Source organism: Myotis lucifugus, unplaced genomic scaffold, assembly GCF_000147115.1.
Source record: "Myotis lucifugus unplaced genomic scaffold, Myoluc2.0 scaffold_5, whole genome shotgun sequence".
NCBI classification, from domain to species: domain Eukaryota; kingdom Metazoa; phylum Chordata; class Mammalia; order Chiroptera; family Vespertilionidae; genus Myotis; species Myotis lucifugus.
In genome coordinates, this window is record NW_005871053.1 from 7039723 (window position 1) to 7060924 (window position 21202).

General features: G+C 51.5%; 1 protein-coding gene across 1 annotated transcript; it reads right to left on the bottom strand.

The window, feature by feature from the left end:
• Positions 1-3285: 3285 nt before the first annotated feature.
• Positions 3286-8109, bottom strand: HOXD3 (homeobox D3). The gene is made up of 3 exons (XM_014467813.2): positions 8003-8109; positions 6845-7465; positions 3286-4856 (listed from the first exon to the last, which is right to left on the bottom strand). Exons 2-3 carry the CDS (start codon positions 7380-7382, stop codon positions 4099-4101), a joined length of 1296 nt encoding a protein of 431 aa, XP_014323299.1. The 5' UTR covers positions 7383-7465; positions 8003-8109; the 3' UTR covers positions 3286-4098.
• Between the last annotated feature and the right edge of the window lie 13093 nt (positions 8110-21202).

Below are 21202 nucleotides of genomic sequence, written 5' to 3' on the forward strand. Positions count from 1 at the left end.
AACCTCAACAGATGGAGAGCCTAGGCTCCCCAGCCTGCTGGCTGGGAAGATGCACTTCACTCAAGGGTCAGTCAGCTGGTACAGGGAGAAGGGAGTCGCTGGTATAGGTAATCACTATATTTTAAAACTCTCTTCAGCAAGGTTAGCAGCCTCTGGGGCCTGGGAAACCAATGTGGCTAATGTGTCTCTGATAGGGACTGGGCTTGGGGCTGTACCAAGGGGAAAGTCCTCTACGTTCTCCCCCTCTCATTTGAAAGCCTGTACAAAGAAATGGTACAAACGGGTGGTTAGCAATGATTCCATCAGAGGCGGATTTTTCTCTGTCAGGTCCCTGGATGAAGTTGAGGTCTGAAAGCCAGAAGGTGGAGTATGTACTTAATCACCCTTTCTTACTGCCTTTCCAGGGGCCAGGACTACCCTTCAGGCCTTTCCTCTTGCAACTTCCCCACCCCTCTGGCTAGCTCAGTTGGATCTCCTCCCCATCACTCCCGGCTGGGGCCTGCGTCTCTCCTGGTAGCCAGGGCAACCTCTGCCCGGAGCTCTTTCCCTCCGGCCACCTCCCATTTTGTAGTGGGCTGTCCCTGCTGCCTCACCTCTACCTTGCTTTATTTTCACGCTTGATTGAAAGGAACCACTGCCACTCCCATCCGTGGGCGGGGGCTTGAGGCCCTCACCCTTTTCTTCAGGCCTCGGGAAGATGCCCCCACAGCCTCCCAGATCACCTCCCCCAAAGCGGTCTCTGCAGGAAAAAAGCCGAGCTGGTCTAGGCCTGAGTCGTAGAGGCATTTCCTCCCTGTGGGCAAACGAAGTGAACCTCCTAGAGACCAAGGCCCGGAGCTAGGCTCGGCCCTTCCCCACCTCCAGTGGTCGGCCGGTGCTGCCTTTGTGTGGCCTTCCCCGCCTCCGCGGAGCCCGTGGGGAAGCTGCGCACACAATGGTGCCGCCGCTCCGGAAGGCGGGCGGCTCTGGGCGTCCTCAGCCCCGCGCCCGGCGGCGAGGGCCAGCAGCCTCGAGGCCTTGGTGCGTCCCCTATTGTCCCCTGCGCGCCCGCCACGGGATAGGGCGGCGGTTTGCTTTCCGGCCAGCTCGCCCCTTCCCGCGGCAGGCCCTCCCCAGGAGCCGCAGCCCGAACCCCGAGCGCCGGAGCCGGCCGCTCCCCTCCCCCACTCTCCTTTCTCTGCTGCTGGCGGGGGGAGGGGGGCACCGTTCTCCGATAGAGCAGCTATTGTGACCTTCCCCGGAGAGTGGGAACCCAGCCGAGTGTGCACCGCCGGCGGTGGCGGGGGAGGAGGCGACTGCGTGTGCAAACCTCGGGGACGGAGGGGAAATAAATAAAACTTTGCAACCTCGGGCAGTTGGGCCCTTCAGAGGGCGTTTGGTTGTGTTTAGACTCGGGTGCTTCCTAACACTAATTGCAGGCTCAAAGGGAGCAGAATTTATGGCGAAGGCCAAGGCAGCTTGTTTATAATTTATGAAGTTTTAAATGGCTGTGTCGCAGGGCCCACTCTCGCCCTGGCCTGTGGCCGCGCGGAAAGCGCCCTCCCCAGACTCCCCACCCACGCGACTTAGTGTGGCCCGTCCGAGCCATTCTCAGAAGCTTCGGGGAAGCTTTCTCCAAGAATGAGAGGGAGCCGCAGATTTGTCCCAAGAGAACTCCTCCACCCCACAGGAGAAGGTGCCTCTGGGCGGCTGCGGCTGCCTGGAGAGGGAGCCCCTAACCCCGCACTTCTTCGGAGTCTTAGTGTGAGAGGAAGCTGATGTCAGCCCGGCTAGACACCGTTTAAAGTCTAATCCATGAAACCCTAAGCCGCAGATGACACTTGGGGCCTTGCAGACACCCGCAGACTCAGCAGATACTCCTGCGGTAACAGACCGCACTGGAAAACGCCTGGAGCCATGATGCATTATGTATTTTTATTACTTATGGTAGGAAGAAAAGAGGAGGGAAAACCGGGCTGAATCTAAACAGCCTGACAATTCATCTATTTACTATTTAGCCAGTTAAGAAAGATTGTTATCCCTGCAAAGCAGCAAGCTCTTCTTGGATTTCCCTAATAATTTTAAAAATAATTTCTTACAAGACAATTAGAAATCCTGCCTATGGACGCAAATTTCATAGAAAACAATTTTAAGCCTTGAAAGTGGGTAAACTATCCCTTCGGTTGAAGTCATTTATTCTTGCTGATAACTTCTACAACATGTATATTTTAAACCTGCTCAGAAAAGGTGAAATTTAGCAAAAGGATAATCCCCTCCCGCCCCCAATCTAACCTGCCATTTTTTTTAAACGGCACAAAAGAACAAGGAAACTAAATGTTTTTTTAAGCCATCATTATTTAGCGAAACACAAACATCCAAATGGAAACGGTTGTTGTTCCACCAGAAGATTAGAAGTTAAATTATTTCCACACAATAGGAATTTCACCTCGTGTCACCAGGGATGTAGTAGGAGTTGCATTATTTGTCAAACCAAATAGAGATGTGTGGGCCGACTTTGCTGAAATACAAAGAATTGAACCTTATCTGAAGGCGTTTTCCAAGTGCCTCCTCCCAGAGAAGTGGGTGGAAGTTGTCCACCCCTAGCTAAAGCCACGCTATTATTTACAAAATGGTTATAAATCCTCGGAGACATTTTTTGCCCATTTCGTACAAAGGAACAGGAGAAAACAAGGTGTTTATACTTTTGTTCCGTTAATGAAACTTTTATTACTTTACATCATGGGGAATGCGTGTTTCCTTTAGAAATGAACCGCCAACCACTTTAAAGGAAAAAGTCCTGACAGCACTTCCTAGAGACAAGGCTTAGGTGCCGGTCTCCAAATGATCGTTTCTCTTCCTGCACCTTAGCCTTTTCGCAGCTCAGTTCTTCTTACGACTTCTCATGTATCTTTTCTTTTGATTGTCAGTTTTCTTTCAAAGTTCTTTTTTATTACTTAACACAGAAAAGTGAGCTCTGGCCTCCCCAATGTAAATGCAATCTAAAAAAAAGTGGATTTGTGTCTAGAAAGACGGGTAGAAACAGCAAAGCAGGCACAGTACAAAGCTCTACCCAAATCACCCGCCTGGAACATTTCTAGGTTTGCATCCTCAGATTCTTCCCCCTCATGTCAGTAGCTGGGATGTAGTCAAGTATCCCAGAACCAATGTGTGCACTAGATCCCAAATACATGAACAAAACGTATTTCGAAGGTTCCGCCTATTTGGGGGTCTTCCATTGAGATTGTGGGGAAAATAAAGGCAGTGATCTACTTGCAAGGGAGTGTGATTAACACAGATACTCTTCCAACTGAGAAATTCTTTATTCTAAATATTTGTTCAAATAGTACCAGACAATTTGAAATCAATAAACTGTGTCGAGTTGGAGGGCTGTGGCTGTTTGAGAAATGAGTAACGGGTGTCGTCTGACTCTACCCATGAAGGACAATTTGCGGTCTTAATCCTTTACATTAACTACAAACACCAGCCACGGTTACAACTGTTCAAAACTACTCTCTCAGCTAGTTCAGACCAAAGGGACTAAAGAGATGAAATGTGGCCCCCGAGGCCTGGGAGCGCGTTCCTAAGCTGGCTGGAGAATTCTACAAGTATACACATAAATACATTAAGACGAGGATAAATAATCAGAGAAACGAAATGACTCGCTTCAAATAATAAATACAGATTGTTGAGTCCGATTCAATCCTTACAGGACGGGAAGGAGCATATAAATTAAGGTCTCCGCAACTCGGCTAGCCACGGGCCAGGCCCAGAGCTCTCCAGGCTCTGGTCCTTCTGCCGAGCGCGCTGCCGGCGAATCTCAGACTTACCTTCGGGACATCATTACCAGACTAGAGCCCCTGGGTCCGCAGTATTTGGCACTGTCAGGCTTACAGAGGAGAATCCTTGCGGTTGATTTATGGCGAGTCACCCAAAGGAGGACGCGCCTGGAAGGGAGGCCCAGTCGCCTGCACTTCGGGCCGCTGTTGGCCCGAAACCGGGGAGGCAGCGACCAGGACAGGGCGAGGGAGGGTCACCAGCTGCCCCGCAGGGCCCGCCCGCCACCCCCGCCACCAAAGCCAAAGAGGTAATTGCGCCAGGAGTTCGGGCCGTGGGCGGCCGCTACAGATGCGTCAGTTTGGGGGCCTCGGGCAGGCGTCCCTGAGAGGAGTGGTGGGCCGAGAGATCTGTGTAGGTGGGATGAGGGTCGCACGGTCCGTGGTGGTGGTTGCCGGGAATCTGCGCGGCGCAACTGTAGTCCACGCTGGCCGAAGACGGATGCGAGAGGTGGCCCAGGTTGAAGACCGGCCCGGACGCGGGTGCCATGGAGTCGACGAAGTTACCGCCCACGTACACGGGGCTTCCCTGCAGGTTGGCGCTGGCGAAGCCGCCGCCGTTGCTGGCCATGGGGTGGGGCTCGAACTCCGGCGCCGGGTACCGCTTCTGCTGCGGGAGGCAGCTGCTGAGCGGCGCCGTGTAGGCGGCCAGGCCGTACATGTTGGGCTGAGATTTCGCGAAAGCGGGAGGCGAGGGCGCGTCGTAGGCCAGGCCGGGCACCGGCGGCAGCTGGCCCGAGTAGGCCACGTGGCCCGCCGAGCCCCCGAGCGGCGGGCTGCGCTCCGGGGACTGGCCCGCTGGCGAGTGCAGGATGCCCTTGGCCTTCTGGTCCTTCTTGTACTTCATGCGCCGGTTCTGGAACCAGATCTTGATTTGGCGCTCGGTGAGGTTCAGCAGGTTGGCCATCTCCACGCGGCGTGGCCGGCACAAGTAGCGGTTGAAGTGGAATTCCTTCTCCAACTCCACCAGCTGCGCACTCGTGTACGCGGTGCGCACCCGCTTGGACGCTGGGCCCGGCGGGCTCTTGTCCTCGCAGCTCTCTCCTGGGCAGGGAGGGAGAGAGGGGTGACGCTGAGAGGGAGAGGTGGGGGCACCCAGGGCTGCAAAGAAGTGCTTCCCTGGTTCCCTCCTCTTCCCCCCACTTTAATCCTGGCTGGATTGGGGAGGGGCGTTTGAGAGGTGAGATTCTAAGGAGGAACTCACTGCCCCTGGCCTACCAATCAGTCGCACCTGAAACACCCATCTGCCGTCTGAGGTTTGATTCCCTCTGCCCAACCCCTCCCTGCCAGCCTAGTCCATCATCCGGTCCCAAAGGCCTTGGAGGAGTTTAATGGGAGACTAGTAGCAGCTGGTAAGGCCTCCCCTCTGCCAAAGAGGGGCCAGACTTCTTTGAACACTACCCTCTGCTAAGAGCTGTGGGGGAGGGAACAGCCCCAGCCTGCCTTGCTCAGGGACTGGCTCTTGGGCAAAGCACCCAGGAAGCATGGACTGAGGGTGGAGATCTTAGCACCTCACTCCAGCCCAGCCGCACCCAAATGCAGGGAGGTGATAAACCATAAAAATACTGCCCCAGGTTTTAGGGGACCCAACACCAGGCTGGGAGCATTTTTAGTATCGCAGTGCTAGGACCAGCAGCCTCAACACTGTTTTCCACCACCCTTGCCACCTCTCAGCAGCTTGTCCACTCCCTCACTGGGAAGACAAATGGATTTCTCCTGGGAGGGAGGGCCTTCTCAGGCAGCTGGGAAGGAGGGGCGGGAGAAGGAGCTTAGGGCTGGAAGATACTTTTCCCTCAGGAGCAGCAATCCCAGAGAGCAGCAGGCAAACCAGAGACCTGGTGTGCTAACAAGCTAGCTGCATTCCGGGCTTCACACTGGCCCTGAATGGATAAGCAAGTTCATCTACCCTGAAGATAAGACACATCAGAGAACACAAGGCCAAACAATTTCAGGAACCAAACCAGCTGAGAAGAGAGAGGAAGCAGGCCTCAGAGCTCCTGTCCCTGCCCATCTTCTTCCCAACACCCTGATGGGCCTGCAGAAGAGCTTCTCTACTTGAGGGTCTCCCTTTCCAGGGAGAGGAACACAACCGGAGGCTACTCCTGTTTCAGAGCATATCCTCTTGGGGTGGGGGTTGGGGGGTCTGGCCTGTGGGCCTAGCTGTATAAGGCCCACGAAATCGAAATCATTTGGTCTGGCCCTGCCAAGGCATGTGGGGTGAGTTAATTAAATGTTTGACCAAATATAGCAGGCTAATTTTTAAGTTGATAATTTTGTATGGCTTGAGAATGATGTTATAAATATACAAATGGTGCTTAGCAGAAAAAGGGTTCCCCACCCCTGCCCTAGGATATGCTCCTCCCTATATTATAGATTTGCTGGGATGGGGAGAATTGGACAGAGGTGGGCCAAATAGATCCCTTGGTTATGCCTTGGAGGCCCTGGTTATATTCAAGTGCACCACTTTGTTATTTTATGGTCTTGGGCAAGTCACTTATCATCTCTAATAGTTTCCTTACCTATAAAATGGGAATATTATCATATACCTGCCTCAGAGGGTTCTTTGAAAAATTAAATAAGATAATGCTTGTAAAGCACTTAGCATGTTCTTAAACATAGCACTCCACAGACTTTAGTTCTTATTAATTTAAGAGACTGGGATTCATGTGATAGGGACTACATAACATCCTTAACCAAGTTTTGAAGGATGGAAAAAAGGAGCTGAATTATGACCAGCAGCCTAGGAAAGCAGATATTAGGTCAATAGAAAGAGTGTCTATTAATAACTATGAGACTTGCCCAACCATGCCACCAACAGCCTGGAATGGAAGGGAGCCCCTGTCACTGTAAGGGTATAACCCCCAATCAGGGACACTATAAAGAAGGGACATTTCTGTGTCAGTAGGAGGTTAGCCATATGGCCTCCAAGGTTGCACCTCCAGCCCTGAGTCTCTTGGTTCCTAGGAGAGCTAGCTTCTTGGGGTCAGTGTAGAGGGGATGTAGCCCAGGGGTAAGCTCCCTCGAAGAGCTACCTGCAGTGGTACAGCTGTTCTTCTGCTTGGAGTTCTGTCGGGACTCTTTCATCCAAGGGAAGATCTGCTTGCTGATGGTGGCTGAAGAGCCAGAAGCATTGGGCCCACCCTTGACCTTCTTGGCAGGCACTCCACCTCCAGGATTGGTGGGCGAAGAAGGTGGCAGGGTTGGTGGTGGAGGAGGGGGCTGTGGTGGCTGCTGCTCTGAGTTCAGACCAGGAGGCTGGCTGCTACCCCCACCCTGGCTGTTCCCAGTGCCAGGCCGCATGCAGCTGCCATTGAGTTCAGCCGCCTTGTGGGCTGGCGCTCGCAGAGGTGCAGAGCTCTGGATGGAGCAGGCAGAACCTGGGTATTCAGTGTCCAGAGAGTTGGCAGCAGTAGGGGGTGGAAAAGGCTGATGGGGGGCACTGTAGCCATATGTGTCAGTGGCTTTGCTGTAGCCATAGCCTCCAAAGAGTCCTGGGTTTTCATAGTAAGCAGCCTTCTGCATCGTGCACTCCGGAAGCTCCAGGGCCTGCTGACCCTGCTCAAATAACATTGACCACCACTGTCTCCTTCACTGCCACCTCCGATGTCTGCCAAGTCCTGAGAGAGCTGGGGCAGCCCCAGGTTCCAGGTGACCTGCAGAGAAGAAAAGTGAGAGGCCCAGCAGCTCTGTCATTGGCAAGACCAACCAATATAGAGGTACTAGTTTAGGCTCTCTGCTTCTCACCCACTTAAAAGTGGGGGATTTGGAATTTTATGAAGTTCAACTTATATGAACCCTTGGAAAAGTAAGAAGGAATTTCTCATAAACATATGAAATGATTCCTTCTCTTTAGCTACGTCTAAGGGAAGGGGCTTTTCTTTCTTTTTCTTTTTTTTCAGATACAACTTTCCTCCTGAAAGAGTATCAATTTAGCATTTGAAACTGCATGGAAAAGCACTTGTGGCCTCATACATTTTAATAGCTGATTCTCCCATTTGACTTTGAGCTTCTTGTAGGCAGGGACTATATATATGGCTAATATCTAGCCCAGTGCCCCACATGTAGTAAGTGCAATAAATGCTTGTTGAATGACTGAATGGATCAATCAACCACAGAGCCATCTCAGGGTTTTGATGGGCAAAAGAAAGCCATATAACAGACAGAGCTCTCAAAAAAAGTATCTCTCCCACCTGGTTTCAAAATCACAGCATCCTTCATGAAGACCCAGATAGTCCACTTTCCGGTGACAGGGTGAAAATCAGCCCAGTTAGCTCTGTGGTCAGCACTGTGAAATCCACTAGGAAATAAAAACCAAGAAGAGGACTTAAAGATTCCCAGACTTATTTTTAGGCTAGAAAATGTTTCTTTTTTTTTCATCTACATTTTTTTTAGACTCTTGGCTTTCTGCTACTTTTAAATGGATACCACTGAAAATGGGTGAAGAGGTTTCGAATTTGAAATGCATGGAGCACAGGTGAATAGTACATGCTTTATATTATTACTATCATTTTTATCCTGCATCTATTGTATAGATATTATTATAGACCTCTGCTCTGGATCATCCATTCTACCACCACCACCCAACTCACAACCAGTGAGAGAGCCTCTTTTGGCATGATGAATGGACCCAGAATTAGAAGAGGGGGAAAACTAAGAAAAATTCTACCCCTTTTGTGTCTTCTGACTCTTGATGGGGGTTTCCCTTCTCACCCATCCACCCCTTCTCCTGAAAGGCTCCTAAGGAGTTAAAGTATAACTAATACCATTCAACCACTTTTGTCTGCTCCATAAAGGAAACTCATAGGTCAGCTCCCTGGTCTCTTCTTTCAGGCAACTTTCCTACCCCACAACTCCCTGGCTTACATCATGGTCACCATGATGGACCATATTATCTATGTATCTAGACAACTTATGTGGCCTACTTACTAGTACCAAAATTGCTCCACTGGTCATTCATCTCCCCTCCACTTTCACCAAAAGCTAGCCTGATTTTTAAAAAAATATTCATACCCTTCATTTGGTAGTATTATTGCCCATTTTTGTTTTAAAATATAAGTGAATATACCATTTATCTTGATAAAAGACAGGCCCTTCTCAATGGGATAATAGAATACTAGGATGTTCTGTCTTAGGAATTATTTCTATTATTTTTATTAAATGTATGCAATTAGGATATCTATCCAACAAAGATGGCCTTAATCTTTCTTTCAGTTCATTTTCTATATCATCCTCTGACTCTTAAAGTTACTGAATACCAAGTAGACAGCTACCTCCTCATCCTGTGACTAGTATTTACATGTGTATACGCCCAGGCAAAAGTGCCAGGTACTCTGGGTTTCCTTAAGTTTTGGTACTTTCCTGGGATCCTGCTTCCAGTCTTAAACTTTGGGCCCTCTGGATGTCAAAATGGTCACATTTGACACTGAGACCACCAGAATCACTGCTGCTTCTGTCCTTCCTCTTACAACTGTGGAAGCAAAACATCCCCCTCTTGCCTCCTACGTTGACCAAGTTTATCTTGCTAGGTGGACCAGTCGTACTAAACCGCTTCTTTAAGAACTGACCAGGTCTTTGAAACAGATGGCTTTATATATATACTCTTATGGCATATTCCTAGAAAACACTCTGTGTACAGACGTCAAAAGTGCAAATACTGGGCAGCTTCATGAGTAACCACAGAGTCTGTTCTCTGTTTTCATTGTATTAAGGAATTTCAAGGCCCACACAATGATGATTGGCCACCCTAAGGTCCATTTCCCCCAGAAGCTAGGGCAGTAGGCTTCTCATAAATGGGAAGGACTTACCCCTCCCACCACCACCACCAAAAAGTATGTAGTGCCCTCCTAAAACAGAACCTGAGAATATTGTTACAAAACTGTTAAAAAAAAAAAAAAAAGCTTATTTCTTTCCAGAAATCCCTGCTCCTTGTGAACTCTGCTTGAACCTAAAAAGCAGGAATGGGTCATAAATCACTTGGACAATGGTCAACTGTTCAGTGGCTCATCTTTTCGATCACCCCCCCCCCTTTTTTTTTTTTCTTTAAGGCTTTCTTTTCTCGCCCTTTGGTATCTCTGCTCATTTGGGCTCCGGGACCCAAATGCCTTGGGGTGAAGACAAGCCCTGTAGGGGGAGGGGCAGTCTTCCAAGTCCTCAGCTGCCCTTTCCTCTCACTCCTCCTCCCCTTCAGCCCCAGGACCAGGGAACCAGGCCGGACAGCCTCCCCAGAACCCTGCCTGTGCCATCCTCGGCCCCTCCGGGGAAAGGAGCGCCAAATGGGGGTCTGGCTTGTCCTTTCTCGAGATCCCAGGGAATTGCCCAACTTAGTCCAGAGGCCCAACCACAGGCGGGGCTCCCGGGTCCCCAGCGGGAAGGACAGCAGCCTCTGAGCGCCCACCACCGCTCCCCAGGCCGGGCTGCTTTGTCCCTCCGCACCCACCGCGCCTCCGAAACAGCTGAATCCAGATACTTGCTCACTGCACTTAATTCTGCCCGAGATCAATACCTAATATGATACCGAATAAATAAAAGGCGCTCACAGCGGCCAGGGGACGGGGTTATTAAGCAGCTGGAGCTCTCACGGTGCATATCAATGCACCTGTCATTGTGGTTTGTAACAAAATTTATGACTGCGAGCGCGGCGGCAGTAAACGCTTCAGTAAGGAAAGAAAAGAAAAACACTTCCCCAGGCCCGGCACTTTTCAGAAGTGGAAAACAGTCTCCGCGTAGGAGGAAGCGCAGCAAAAGAATGCCCTACTCCGCACTTTTCCCGGGCCCGCGCCCCGGAGCAGGGCGATTATATAAAGTGGCCGGTGCCGCCTCTTGGAGCAGCTCTGCCGGGCGGCCAGACGCGGGCGGGGAAGCGCGCAGCCTCTCCGGGGCCGAAGACCAGCTGCCCGCCGCGGCCCGGGGACGCCAGGAGCCTCGCGGACCGGACCGCGCGGAGGCCGGCCGGGCGCTGGCGGGCCCACGGCGGCCCAGGAAAGGCCGAGGGGCTTGGGAAGGGAGGGGGCGGCCATCTCTGGGCTGTGGCTAGCGCTCAGTGGTCGTAAATCACGGATGGGTAGAGTGGGTCCGTGAAGTTGAAAGAGAAGGGGGAGGTGATGGTGTGCTGGTTGCTTTTGTTAGTCTCAATTTTTTCTAGGTTCGAGTTGCGTCTCCTCTCCCTGTTTTGCCTAAACCAGGGCCTCGGGAGCCCACAGATCTCGTTCTGGCAGACACGATTCTTGCTGGGTATCCCCGTAATTCACTGGAACTGAGCGATGATTCTTCCTTCCTGTGGGCCTTGCTACTTCGGGATTTTGTAGCTACTCCTTTTCAGGTTTGCTGGGGAGGGGATATATTTACCACAAAGCTTTCTGCCCAAGTTCTCCTGATCTCTCAGCCCGAGCCTCTTCTGACCTATGGGGAGCCCTGGATGGACCTTCTAAATCACTCTTATTTAGCCCAGATAACTTGGTATGTAATACACCCTGCATTTAAGGCACTGGGCTCACCCCATTAAAGCGCCATAAATATGAAGGCCGATGATCGGTTATCATGTAACCGGCTGCAGTTCACACTGAGGTGATCCACTTCAAAGCCACCCTTTTGTTTTGTCTTGATGTATGAATCCTGAGATGGCTACTTTGAGTTGCCGGACAGATGGAAATGTAGTGGAAATTATTTTTTTAAGTCATGCCACTCACCACAATTGTGTATATGAGTGTGTGTGTGTGTGTGTGTTCTCAAATTTTGTCTCTAACTCTTTCTGTAGTCTCTTCGGGTTTCTTTTGATAGTCTGTTCAGGTGGATCTGGAACAAAATGGAAAACTCTCAGTGGCCGTTGATTCTTACAAACACCTACATGTCCAGAGGCTTTACCCCCCTTAAGGGTGTCATAATCAATGTGACTATTGTAAAAGGTGCCTGCAGCCATTCCAGGTGCCTTCTATCAGGCAGAAAAGAAACTCGGTTGGCTCCTGGCGAGCGAGTAGCCTTTAACACGGAAATCTTTGGCTGGATGGAAGAAGGGGGATTTGGGCCTGAGGGAAGGACCACACCCTTGGGCAGGGGGTGTACCAAGTGGGTCAGAGGTGCAGGGAAACCAGTCCCTCTCCTCCTGCTCCAACCAAGCTCCAAATGCTCCAGGTTTCCCAATCCCCCCGGCCAAGCCCGCCTTCTAAGAGCAAGAGAGGGGGACTGTACAGAACTGGAGTGGAAGGGAGGCTACTACAACAGACACAGCACCAGAAAAGGACGGTGAATATGTAGATGGGCCTGGGTGAGTCCCAGTCAACAGCTGCCACAGCAGCTCCAGTGAAGAGGGTACTGGACACTGTTTCTCCGTTTATACGTTGATGCTTTCCCCGAGTTTATTTTATTCCAGTAAGTACCAACCACCCTTCTGGTCTGGGCTGCAAACCGACTAAGAAACAAACACCCCTTCCACCCTCACCCCAAAACAGACGGTGCAGCACACCCACGGCCAGGCATTCAGCAAGTACCTGCCCCCGTCAGGTGAAAGTAGAGACAATCCCCCCTCTTGCATCTGCCCTGTGCAATTTGTCGACTCACTAGTTTGCAAACACTAAACCGCGCTGGGAAAGCCCCACACAAAGCATTCCGGGCCCTTCTAAAGACCAGAGCGCAAAGCCATAAGCCTTTGAAGTGACCTTTGGCTCACGCGGTAATAACTCACCCTTAATGAACACCCAACGGAAGCGCCTCGAAGAAATCCCGGCCCGGTAGAGATCCTAACATCACGCCTGGACTTCAGCTTCCCAGCCGGCTGGGATCCAGGGGGTCCTCTCCGCTGGGCTGGCCAGAGGGCTACACGATGGAGGCGCAATGCACTCGGGCCCACCGACCCGACCGGACCAGAGAATCCCAAAGCTGCTTTATAGGATACATTCACGTGGGCAGACGTCAACTTTTGCTGCTTGATTGTTTTTTGTTTTTTATTGTTTTTTTAAAAAAGGTTCTTTAAAAGTAGGAGGGCTAAATTGGGAGGCCACCCCGGCCACGATCTCCGGATGCAGGTAGCTAGATTTTGTTTCCCAGCCACGGAGGAACAGGGTAAGTTTGCTCCTGGGCGTTCAGGGGTGCGCTTTGCTCTCTGGGTGCAAGAGGCTTGAGGAAAGTAAAGAGGACCCTAAGGCAGCCAAAGGTGGGCAGCCCAGAGCCCCCACCGCCTTCTCCTGCGCTCTCTCCCCAAACCACCCACCATTCAGCACCAGCGGACTTCAGACCCTGCTTGTCCAGAATTGCAGGCTTAACACGGCTGGCTCTGGGCCACCAGCTCAAGTACCCTTTCCACAGCCAGAAACTGGGGGAGCGGGGGAGGGAACTCCATCTGAGAGCTGTCATTGAGGAGCTAGTCCCAGGCAGGCCCAGCCCTATACCCCATCCCTCACCAGTACCACGGAAAAGTCTTTAGGATTGGGAGCCTTTACAATAGGGTGCGGATTATTGAAATTTTCGGGAAGTTATAAGTGAGTGCTCCATGGGGCCAAATGAAATGCTGCTTGTCGTAATTGGATTCAGCTGACTAAGTTGGCAGGCGCGCAGCTCCAAGGCAGCAAGCGAAGAAAAATGTCCAGTGACTTTAAGTTCTGAAGGAGCCAACCACAGGCAATTGACAAAACAACTTTACTCCTCTCCTCTCAAGGCAATGCCTCTACAAGTTGGTCCCCCTCCCGCTGGTGTCCAGTCACAACCTGGATGAAGGGAGTGCTTGCTTTCTGGGTCCCTTTCTACAGAAGCCCCGTCTGGGACCTGGCCCCTGTGGCTTCCCAGGAGCATGGAGCCCTTCACTCGGACTCAGATCGCTGCTTACTCAGGCTCTGGCCCCTGGGAAAGACCCTGGATGGATTGTCCTGTCCTCCCCCAGCCAGCAGCCACACGACATAGTAAACAAAAGGATGGATGGGATGCTGGAGTCAAAATACAATTTAGCTTTCATTCCTGGTTCTTTGGGGAGAAGGACCCAGAAGCCCTAAACCTTTTCTTTGCCACTCTTGCAGTCAAAGCCTTAGATTAGTGAGGGAAATGTGGAGGAGCCTCCCAAACTCTTCTGGGTAGTTTGGGGGTTCTCTTGAATTTGGGGAGATAATCTTGAGTGACACTTTCACCTTCCAAGAAAAATAATAAGCCAAGAGCAAGAGATAAAGGCGTCTGTATGTGGAGCTAGCTCCCAGAACAATGCAGGGAGCTGGCTGGCCACGGAGTTTATTTTAAATACATATAAATCAACCTGCCTGCGCCCAACCGGGCAGCCCAAGACACCGAATTAATATGATGCTCCATCTTACTTTGGCAGTGACAGTGTAAAAAAAGTTTCTTTTTATTCATTTTCAGCCCATTCTCATAACTGCACTTTTACCCCCAAAATACTTCCTTCAACCCCAACCCCTTCACTGACCCTCTCTTCAAACTGCCACTTTCCTTTCCCCCACCCCACGCCACCACCGCCACCCTCCAAGTCTGTCAAGGTAGTGTGTCCTCCTAACCTTTGGGTAGGCGGGGAGCATTCCCACAAAGCTCGCCTTGTTACGATTAATCACCCGTCCTCGATGTATATGTAGAAGTGTATCTAGGTCTACGCGGGCTGCCTCACCAATTGGCAATAATCAAGATCACAGATTACACAAAATAAATCATATTTAGTATCCCGTTCAGGGCAGCAAGCAGCCCGGTGCCCAAAGATTTTCATTTTGTCATGCAATTGCTTACCTGGATCCCAATTTATCATAAACCCGGTGTCCTCGGCCTCAGAGCAGGCGCCAGTGGGGGGCAGAGCTAGCCTTCCCCCTTTGTCTGCAGACAACACTGTCCCAACCCTGGTCTTGCGTGCTCGCTGACGCGGCCATATACCCAGGCACACGGAATTCCCGGTAGAACGGAACCAGGCTGAGGTTCAACTACCAATAAACGCAGGAGGAACGAGTTCTTAGTCCCCGAGCTGGCTTCGCTTGCACTGCGCACCCATCGGTCCTCCTGCCAGCTTGTCTGCTCCCAGGCCCAGAGCAGCGGCTACCCGCGCCTCCACCCACTCCTGGGTTCCTGCCCAGCCCTCCCAGGCCCCCCAGAGCTGGGGGTTTGTTTTGCTTTCAGAATATGGTCCTTTCTGTATTTGGAGAGAGCCCCGGAAACCCCCTCATAGTCCACAAATACAGACGCTGCCTTCAAATGCGAGCATATTTGTTCACGTGACCCGGAGAGAAGATTGTACTGATTGAGGCTGAAACTTTCACACCATCCAGCCCCAGAGCGCAGCCAGGCCTGGGGTCTGAGAGGAGGGGCAGGAGGCGTGGGATCCGGGCCCCTTCCCTGGGGCAGACACGGGTGGGTTAGAGTTTGAAGGAAAGCTCCCACCCATCTCGCTGCTCGGGAGAGACCTGGTCCCAGCTTGGCTGATGACAGTGGACTGGGGGCGCTGGGAGTCTCTCCTCCCACGACCTCTGACCCTGGGCTGGCCTTCCACAAGAAGGGATGGAAATTTAGAGGCCTGTCTTAGAGACTTCTCGGAGGGCGGCTGTGGTGCATTAGATGCTCAGGGTTCCCTTGGCTCCCCGTATGGTCTGCGCCGAGTTGCCCGCATTCTCACGCTCCCACCGCTCTCCCCTGTCCTGGGCGAGGCGATTACGTGGTGGCACAGCGCAGGGTGAGGCCTTAAGGTAGGAGCCTCTAGCTCACAGACCAGCCCGTCACCTCACCACAACCACCAGATCACCACTGGTTGGGGCCTTGGCTCTGCTCGCAGACGCGGCAGACGAGCTGCCACTTCTGAGCCAGAACAGGCGCATACTCAGCCGGCCGGGATCCGGCGCAGTCTCCCCTTTACACCTTGCTCTCTCCACCCAGGTCCTGCGCGGCCAAAGCAGGCCACGGCGCCGAGCTGCCGATTACCGTGACCTGTGCGCCTCCGGATCCGGGCAGGGCCAGCGGATTCCGCAGGAATGGCGACTGTCAGGCCGTGTCTTCCCGCTTCCTGCGGCGCCTCCGAGAAGGCGCGGGCCAGATGGGAGAGGAGGGCACTTAGGTTTTAGGAATATGAAGTCAGGACAGGTTCCCGGCGCTCTTCTGGTGGTCGGGTGAAATGTATGGTAACAATTCTGCCTGTGGTCAGAAGAGTTAAGCTCCCCGCTGGCCAGGAGCCTGCGGCTGGCTTCTAGCTCCTGCCTCCCCGCGAGCCCCCTCGCCGTCCCCCAGCCTGGCCCACACCACGGAATCCCACCCCATACGGCGTCTCCAGCCATTTCTTGAAGTCTCGCTTTCCGGCCAGCTCTGCTTCTCGGCGGCAATGGGCACCGTCGCCGCCGTTTGCAAGGTCTCCGAAGAGCCGGGGAAAAAAGGGGGTAAGGTCCTCCACACCCCCATTCCAGAGGCCTGGGAAAGTCCCACAGGGCAGGTCGAGGCTCCAGCCCCCAGGCACGCCAGCCGGCCCCTCCTTTTGTTCACCTGGCCGGGCCTGGCTGGAGGCCCACTCCGGACCCCTTTTGGAGCCAGACCGTGGGTGCCCCATTCCACCCCCCCGCCCAGAGGACCCCGCCCCCTAGCCTTCCACCGGGGCGCGCAGCCGGCTGAAGCAAGTGTTAATCTCCAGCCAAAGAAGGGGGCCCCTTTGCGGGGAATTTGTCTCCAGGAAAGGATCTAAGCCTTCTTCAATCGGAGCATATGTTCATAGAGCAATAAACCGGAAAGATTTACAGTCCTCGCCCGGCCCCCAACAGCCTCGCACCCTTTCAGGAATTACTTACGATGATTTATCACACCAACCCGGGCAATTGTCACACTGATAAAATAGCCCGGGCCGGTGCCGCCAAGCCGGGGCCTTGGGAGGCTGTTGGCTGCCAGGCTGCCAGCGGGACTAGGGAGGTTTTTTGTGTGTGTGTTGGGGGGGCGGTGGGGAGTTCCTCTCCCGGCCTACCAGGAGTTGTGGAGGTGGGTTAGAGTGGGTGGGGTTGGGGTGGGAGGGGAGCCAATTCTCATTGATAAAAAAGTGAGCAACTCAGAAAAAGCGCCCGGAATCTGCACTGGAGTCGCTTGCAAAGCACATAAACATTTGTCATCTTTGAATAATTGAATTAATGTGTTATTGTTTGAATGTATAATTCATAAGGGAGGAAACTTTGTCTCTGTCTGATGGGGGAAATATACATACACCAAAAAAGAAATCAAAACACACCCAATCCCCAAACAACCACCAGACGCAGCCAGCCTCTCCTCAAGGAAATTACCTTCAAAGCCACGGAGAGGGAGGAGGTAAATAAAGAGGCTGTCCTCCCGGGCATCCTGGCAGGATTTGGGGATTTTCGAGCTAGAAGAGAAAAGTGTGCTGCCCACAGCCCAAATATCCCGCAAGCTGGGGGTGGGATGGGAGCGGAGTGGGTCTGGGAACCTCCTTGGTGTGTGGAAGGAAAAGGCTGAAATGAGAGCAAGCAGGAGGTGCAGCCTTTGCATCTGCCCTGGCCTCTCCTGCGCACCCCTTCCCCGGATTTCCACTCACCCAGGGTCTCCCACATCTGAGGCAAGGACCCCCCCCCTTTCATTTATATCTTTCCCCCAAACTTATAAATACAAAAATAAAGGGAAGAAGGCAAAACTCCTTGCTGGGATGACAGAAGCAGCAGAGCCTCGCTGGGGAGGGAGGGCAGTGGGAGAATCAACTCGGAAATCATTATCTGTTGGTTAAAACCTGCCTGGGGTAAAATTTCAACTCGATTTTATAGCCTCCTATTATGACGCGAAGAAAAATTTACGACCCTCGCTTGAAAAGAGGGCTGGGGCCTTTTCTCACCGGTTTAAGAATAGGCGGCAGATGCCGTGACAGCGACTATTGTTCCCGGTAGACACAGGCGACCGGGCAACTTCGGCCGCGCGCGCGCCCGGCGCATCCCCCAGCCCGGGGGGCTTTACAGCCCCTGTTGTCTCCCTGCAGCCCCAGCACCCTCGCCCTGATTTCCTTCTCTCTCTCTCTCTCTCTCTCTCTCTCTCTCTCTCTCTCTCTCGGTAATTTTTCATAAGTGCAAACCTTTGCTGAACCAAAGGTCACCATCCAAGCCACTAACAACTCGCCAGCACGCAGTTCCACATCAAGAAGCAAAGGGAACTATTTGTCAGCGGCCCTGACAGCTAAATTCATTAAGGATTTAAATCTGAAGAAATAAAAGTCGCCAAAATATTTACCTGCCGGCTGCGCTCCCGCGCCCTCCACTGGGCCCGGGTGGAGGCCGGGGCGCCGCGCGGGGGGCCCCTGGGCGGGTGATATTCTTGGGATCCCTGCACTTTCCAAGTCGGAGAGAGCCCTTTGCGTGGCAGATTAATGACGACTCCGTGTTTCTTAAGGGACGCGCTGAATTAATTATTTCGCCAATCACGTGGTCGGGACTTGTAGAAATCTATTCTTATCATCTTCCTCGCACTTTGAAAATTCTCCGGGTTATGAAAGGCCCTCCCCCAGCTGCCAGCGAGCCGGGGCCGCCAGCCCGGCGTGGGGGGCAGGGAGGGCTCCCCAACATGGCGGGCGGCGGGAGGCGCCGGCTGCCTGCCGAGGGGCCGAGTGACTGTACTGTACTCCAGCGGGCTCGGCTGTGGACTCGCTTCCTCCTCGTCCCAGCCCGCGACTCAACACACAGCCCTATTGATGTATTGGTGGGCACAGGAGGAGCCATTAGCCAGAAGACAGGCAAAGGACCATCATAGAATGTGCCTGAATATTTAAACTTCTGTCTGCGCACTTATAAATACACATGTCCACGCGTCTGGGGCGAGCGCTTCCATATATTAAGGACACATGTCTGATTTTACGCATTCTGCTCATTTCCTGTCTCAAGCAAGTCCCCCCACCCCCATCTACTTTGCAACTGCTGTCTTCGCCCCTTTTCTAGGAGAGGCAAAAACGTTAAAAAGCCCTCGTGATAAAAATAGCGCAGGCCACTTGGATCGTGGGGAGTGTTTATTGTCGTCTGGAAGGCGGAGGGGGCGCTGGGGGTAAGGAGGGGCAAGTGCTAGAGGCCCCACTAGGGTTGAGTCCCACCAGAAAAGTAGAAGGAGCCCAAGATTGGGGGCCAGAGGGGTCAGTCCCAGCTTGGCCCAGAACTCAACACCATACACCCTCTCTTAGAGTTGGGGGTGGGGTGGGGTGGGGAGATCTCTCACCCACCCTGTCACAAACAGAGGCTGAAGAGGTCTGGGGCTGATTGGGGCCACGAAGAAAGCCAACCTGGAGCATCCTTTTAGGCCAGTAACTTATTTTCCTTTCAAAAATGATGTCCACCACCCAGCAGCCTGAATTCAACCCCAGACTTCCCAATGCTCACAAAATATGGTGGCCAAATTGGCAGTATGCGTGTATGTATGTATGGGGGAGGGTGTAATGATAGCATTGCTAAGCCTTACACAGTTTAACCTTCATATGCCAAGCACATTTCAGAAAATAAAAAAAAAGTTTATATTGAATGTTAGCTGTCAGAAGACTTAATGAAGAATGCTTCTGTGGAGGCACCAAACAGGAGGGAGATTTCGCTATACCTTTTATTTCAAATATAGATCAATGAATTACATCAAAACTACAGGCAACAATTAGTATAAATAATACTTTAATCAATGGCAGCAGAACATTGGTCAATTCTATTTAAAAAGCATCTTGTGTGAACAAACACCATGGGCTGACTGACAATGTCATCTCCCAACAAAAGGCTGCAATGGACAGAGTGAGATGGGAGTTCGAGGAGCAATGTCCTCAGCAAATACTTCATTCCCCCTAGTCACAACCCCAACACAGCTTTAAAAAACAACACCACCAAAACAAACACTTCTGGCTCATATTTGGGGGAACAAAGTGGAAACAAATAAAAGCAAATGGGCACTGAGCCTTTCTACATCTAGCTTTCTCTAGAGCACGTTCCCAGATGGAAACTCATTTCCTTCCCTGCCCTAGGTGGTTGGGGTGGGGGGTGGGGGGGGTCCTGCTTCTTCCCTGCCCCACTCCTGTGGGCCCAAATGGGTGCTGAGGTCCAGTTAGGACCTCAGGGTCGTGGGCTGCCCTCTGGGCCATCCAAGCGAAATTAACATTTCAAAAGGCAATTCCTGGAAGCTGAGAAGGAGAGCTGAGGACTTATAAACAAAGAAGTTGTTTCTCTGATTAAGTTACTTTCCTAAGTAATGGGGCTATGTTTGAGAATGAGCTTGGATTTTCTTCATCAAAACTTTCCTCTTGGCTTTATATTGGGACAGGGGTGAAGGTGTTTAAGTAGTTTTGGCATTTGGCCTAAAGCTGGGTTAAGTAACCTGAACTTTTGGGAAAGGGGGAATCTATAAATAATCTCTACAGTATATAGGGGTAGGCAAAAGTAGGTTTACAGGTGTAAGTATGAGGAATAGAATTTATTCTTGTATTATTATTGATTAATTATTGTATCACTTATTTGTATTACACTGTAAACCTACTTTTGCCCACTCCTGTATAGTAGTTGGTTGTTGTGAAAACATACTTTTACCCCCTCCCAAGGAGACGTTAAATGTATTCACAGATCTGGGTTTTAAGAAAGAATCTTAGCAACTTTCCAACTTGTCCAAGGATAACTGCTCTTTTCAACTGTTACATCCAAAGACCACTCTCCATGTCAGAGGGGGGAAAAAAAAGAAGAGAAGGGTAGTTAGAGTCCAAAAGGTTAAGGGTTTAGAGGTCAGTCCTCCCGGCTGAAATACAGCTAATCGAATAGAAAATTTGTCCTCTGGATGAACCTGATTCTGTAATTTAGCCCCGAACTTCAGTAAAATACCTTTTCAGCTTCTCAACGTGAGGGTGTCAGAAAAAAGACATCTTGACTATGTATGAACTCTGTGCTTTTTGTCATAGAAACAATGATGTGAATAATGCAGGAATATCCATCTTTAATATCCCGACGTGCCGATATTCAAGTATTGCCATGTGCAAGTCTGAGAGCCAGGCTCACCCCAAAGAGGAACAAAGAGCTGTCCCCAGGGTCTAATACAAAAGACCAAGGCTTGGAAGATACTTTAGAGAAGTGGAATTTCAGCCTAGGGACTCCAGTGAATACCTGCCCTCAACTCTCAGGAGACACTGAACCAAAGAACATGGCTGCAGAGAAAATCTTTTCTTTCCCCTACACCTAAATGTATTTTTAATTACCACTGAAACCTACTAAAGTGTTCAGAAGCACTGAAAAAAAAAAATAACCCCAATTCTGAGTCTCTCTTTTAAGCTCACCCTTTATCCCTCCCTGCTTTTGTCACTTTTTGATAGCTACAACCTGGGGTTTCTTTTTGGAGCCCCAGGCTTTGGGGTTTAAACTTTCGAAGCCCCGTTTCCTTTGAGTATATAAACCCTGGTCATTACCTTTGACTCTTTCTCCTTATCCCTACGGGTCAACATTTTAGAAAAATGA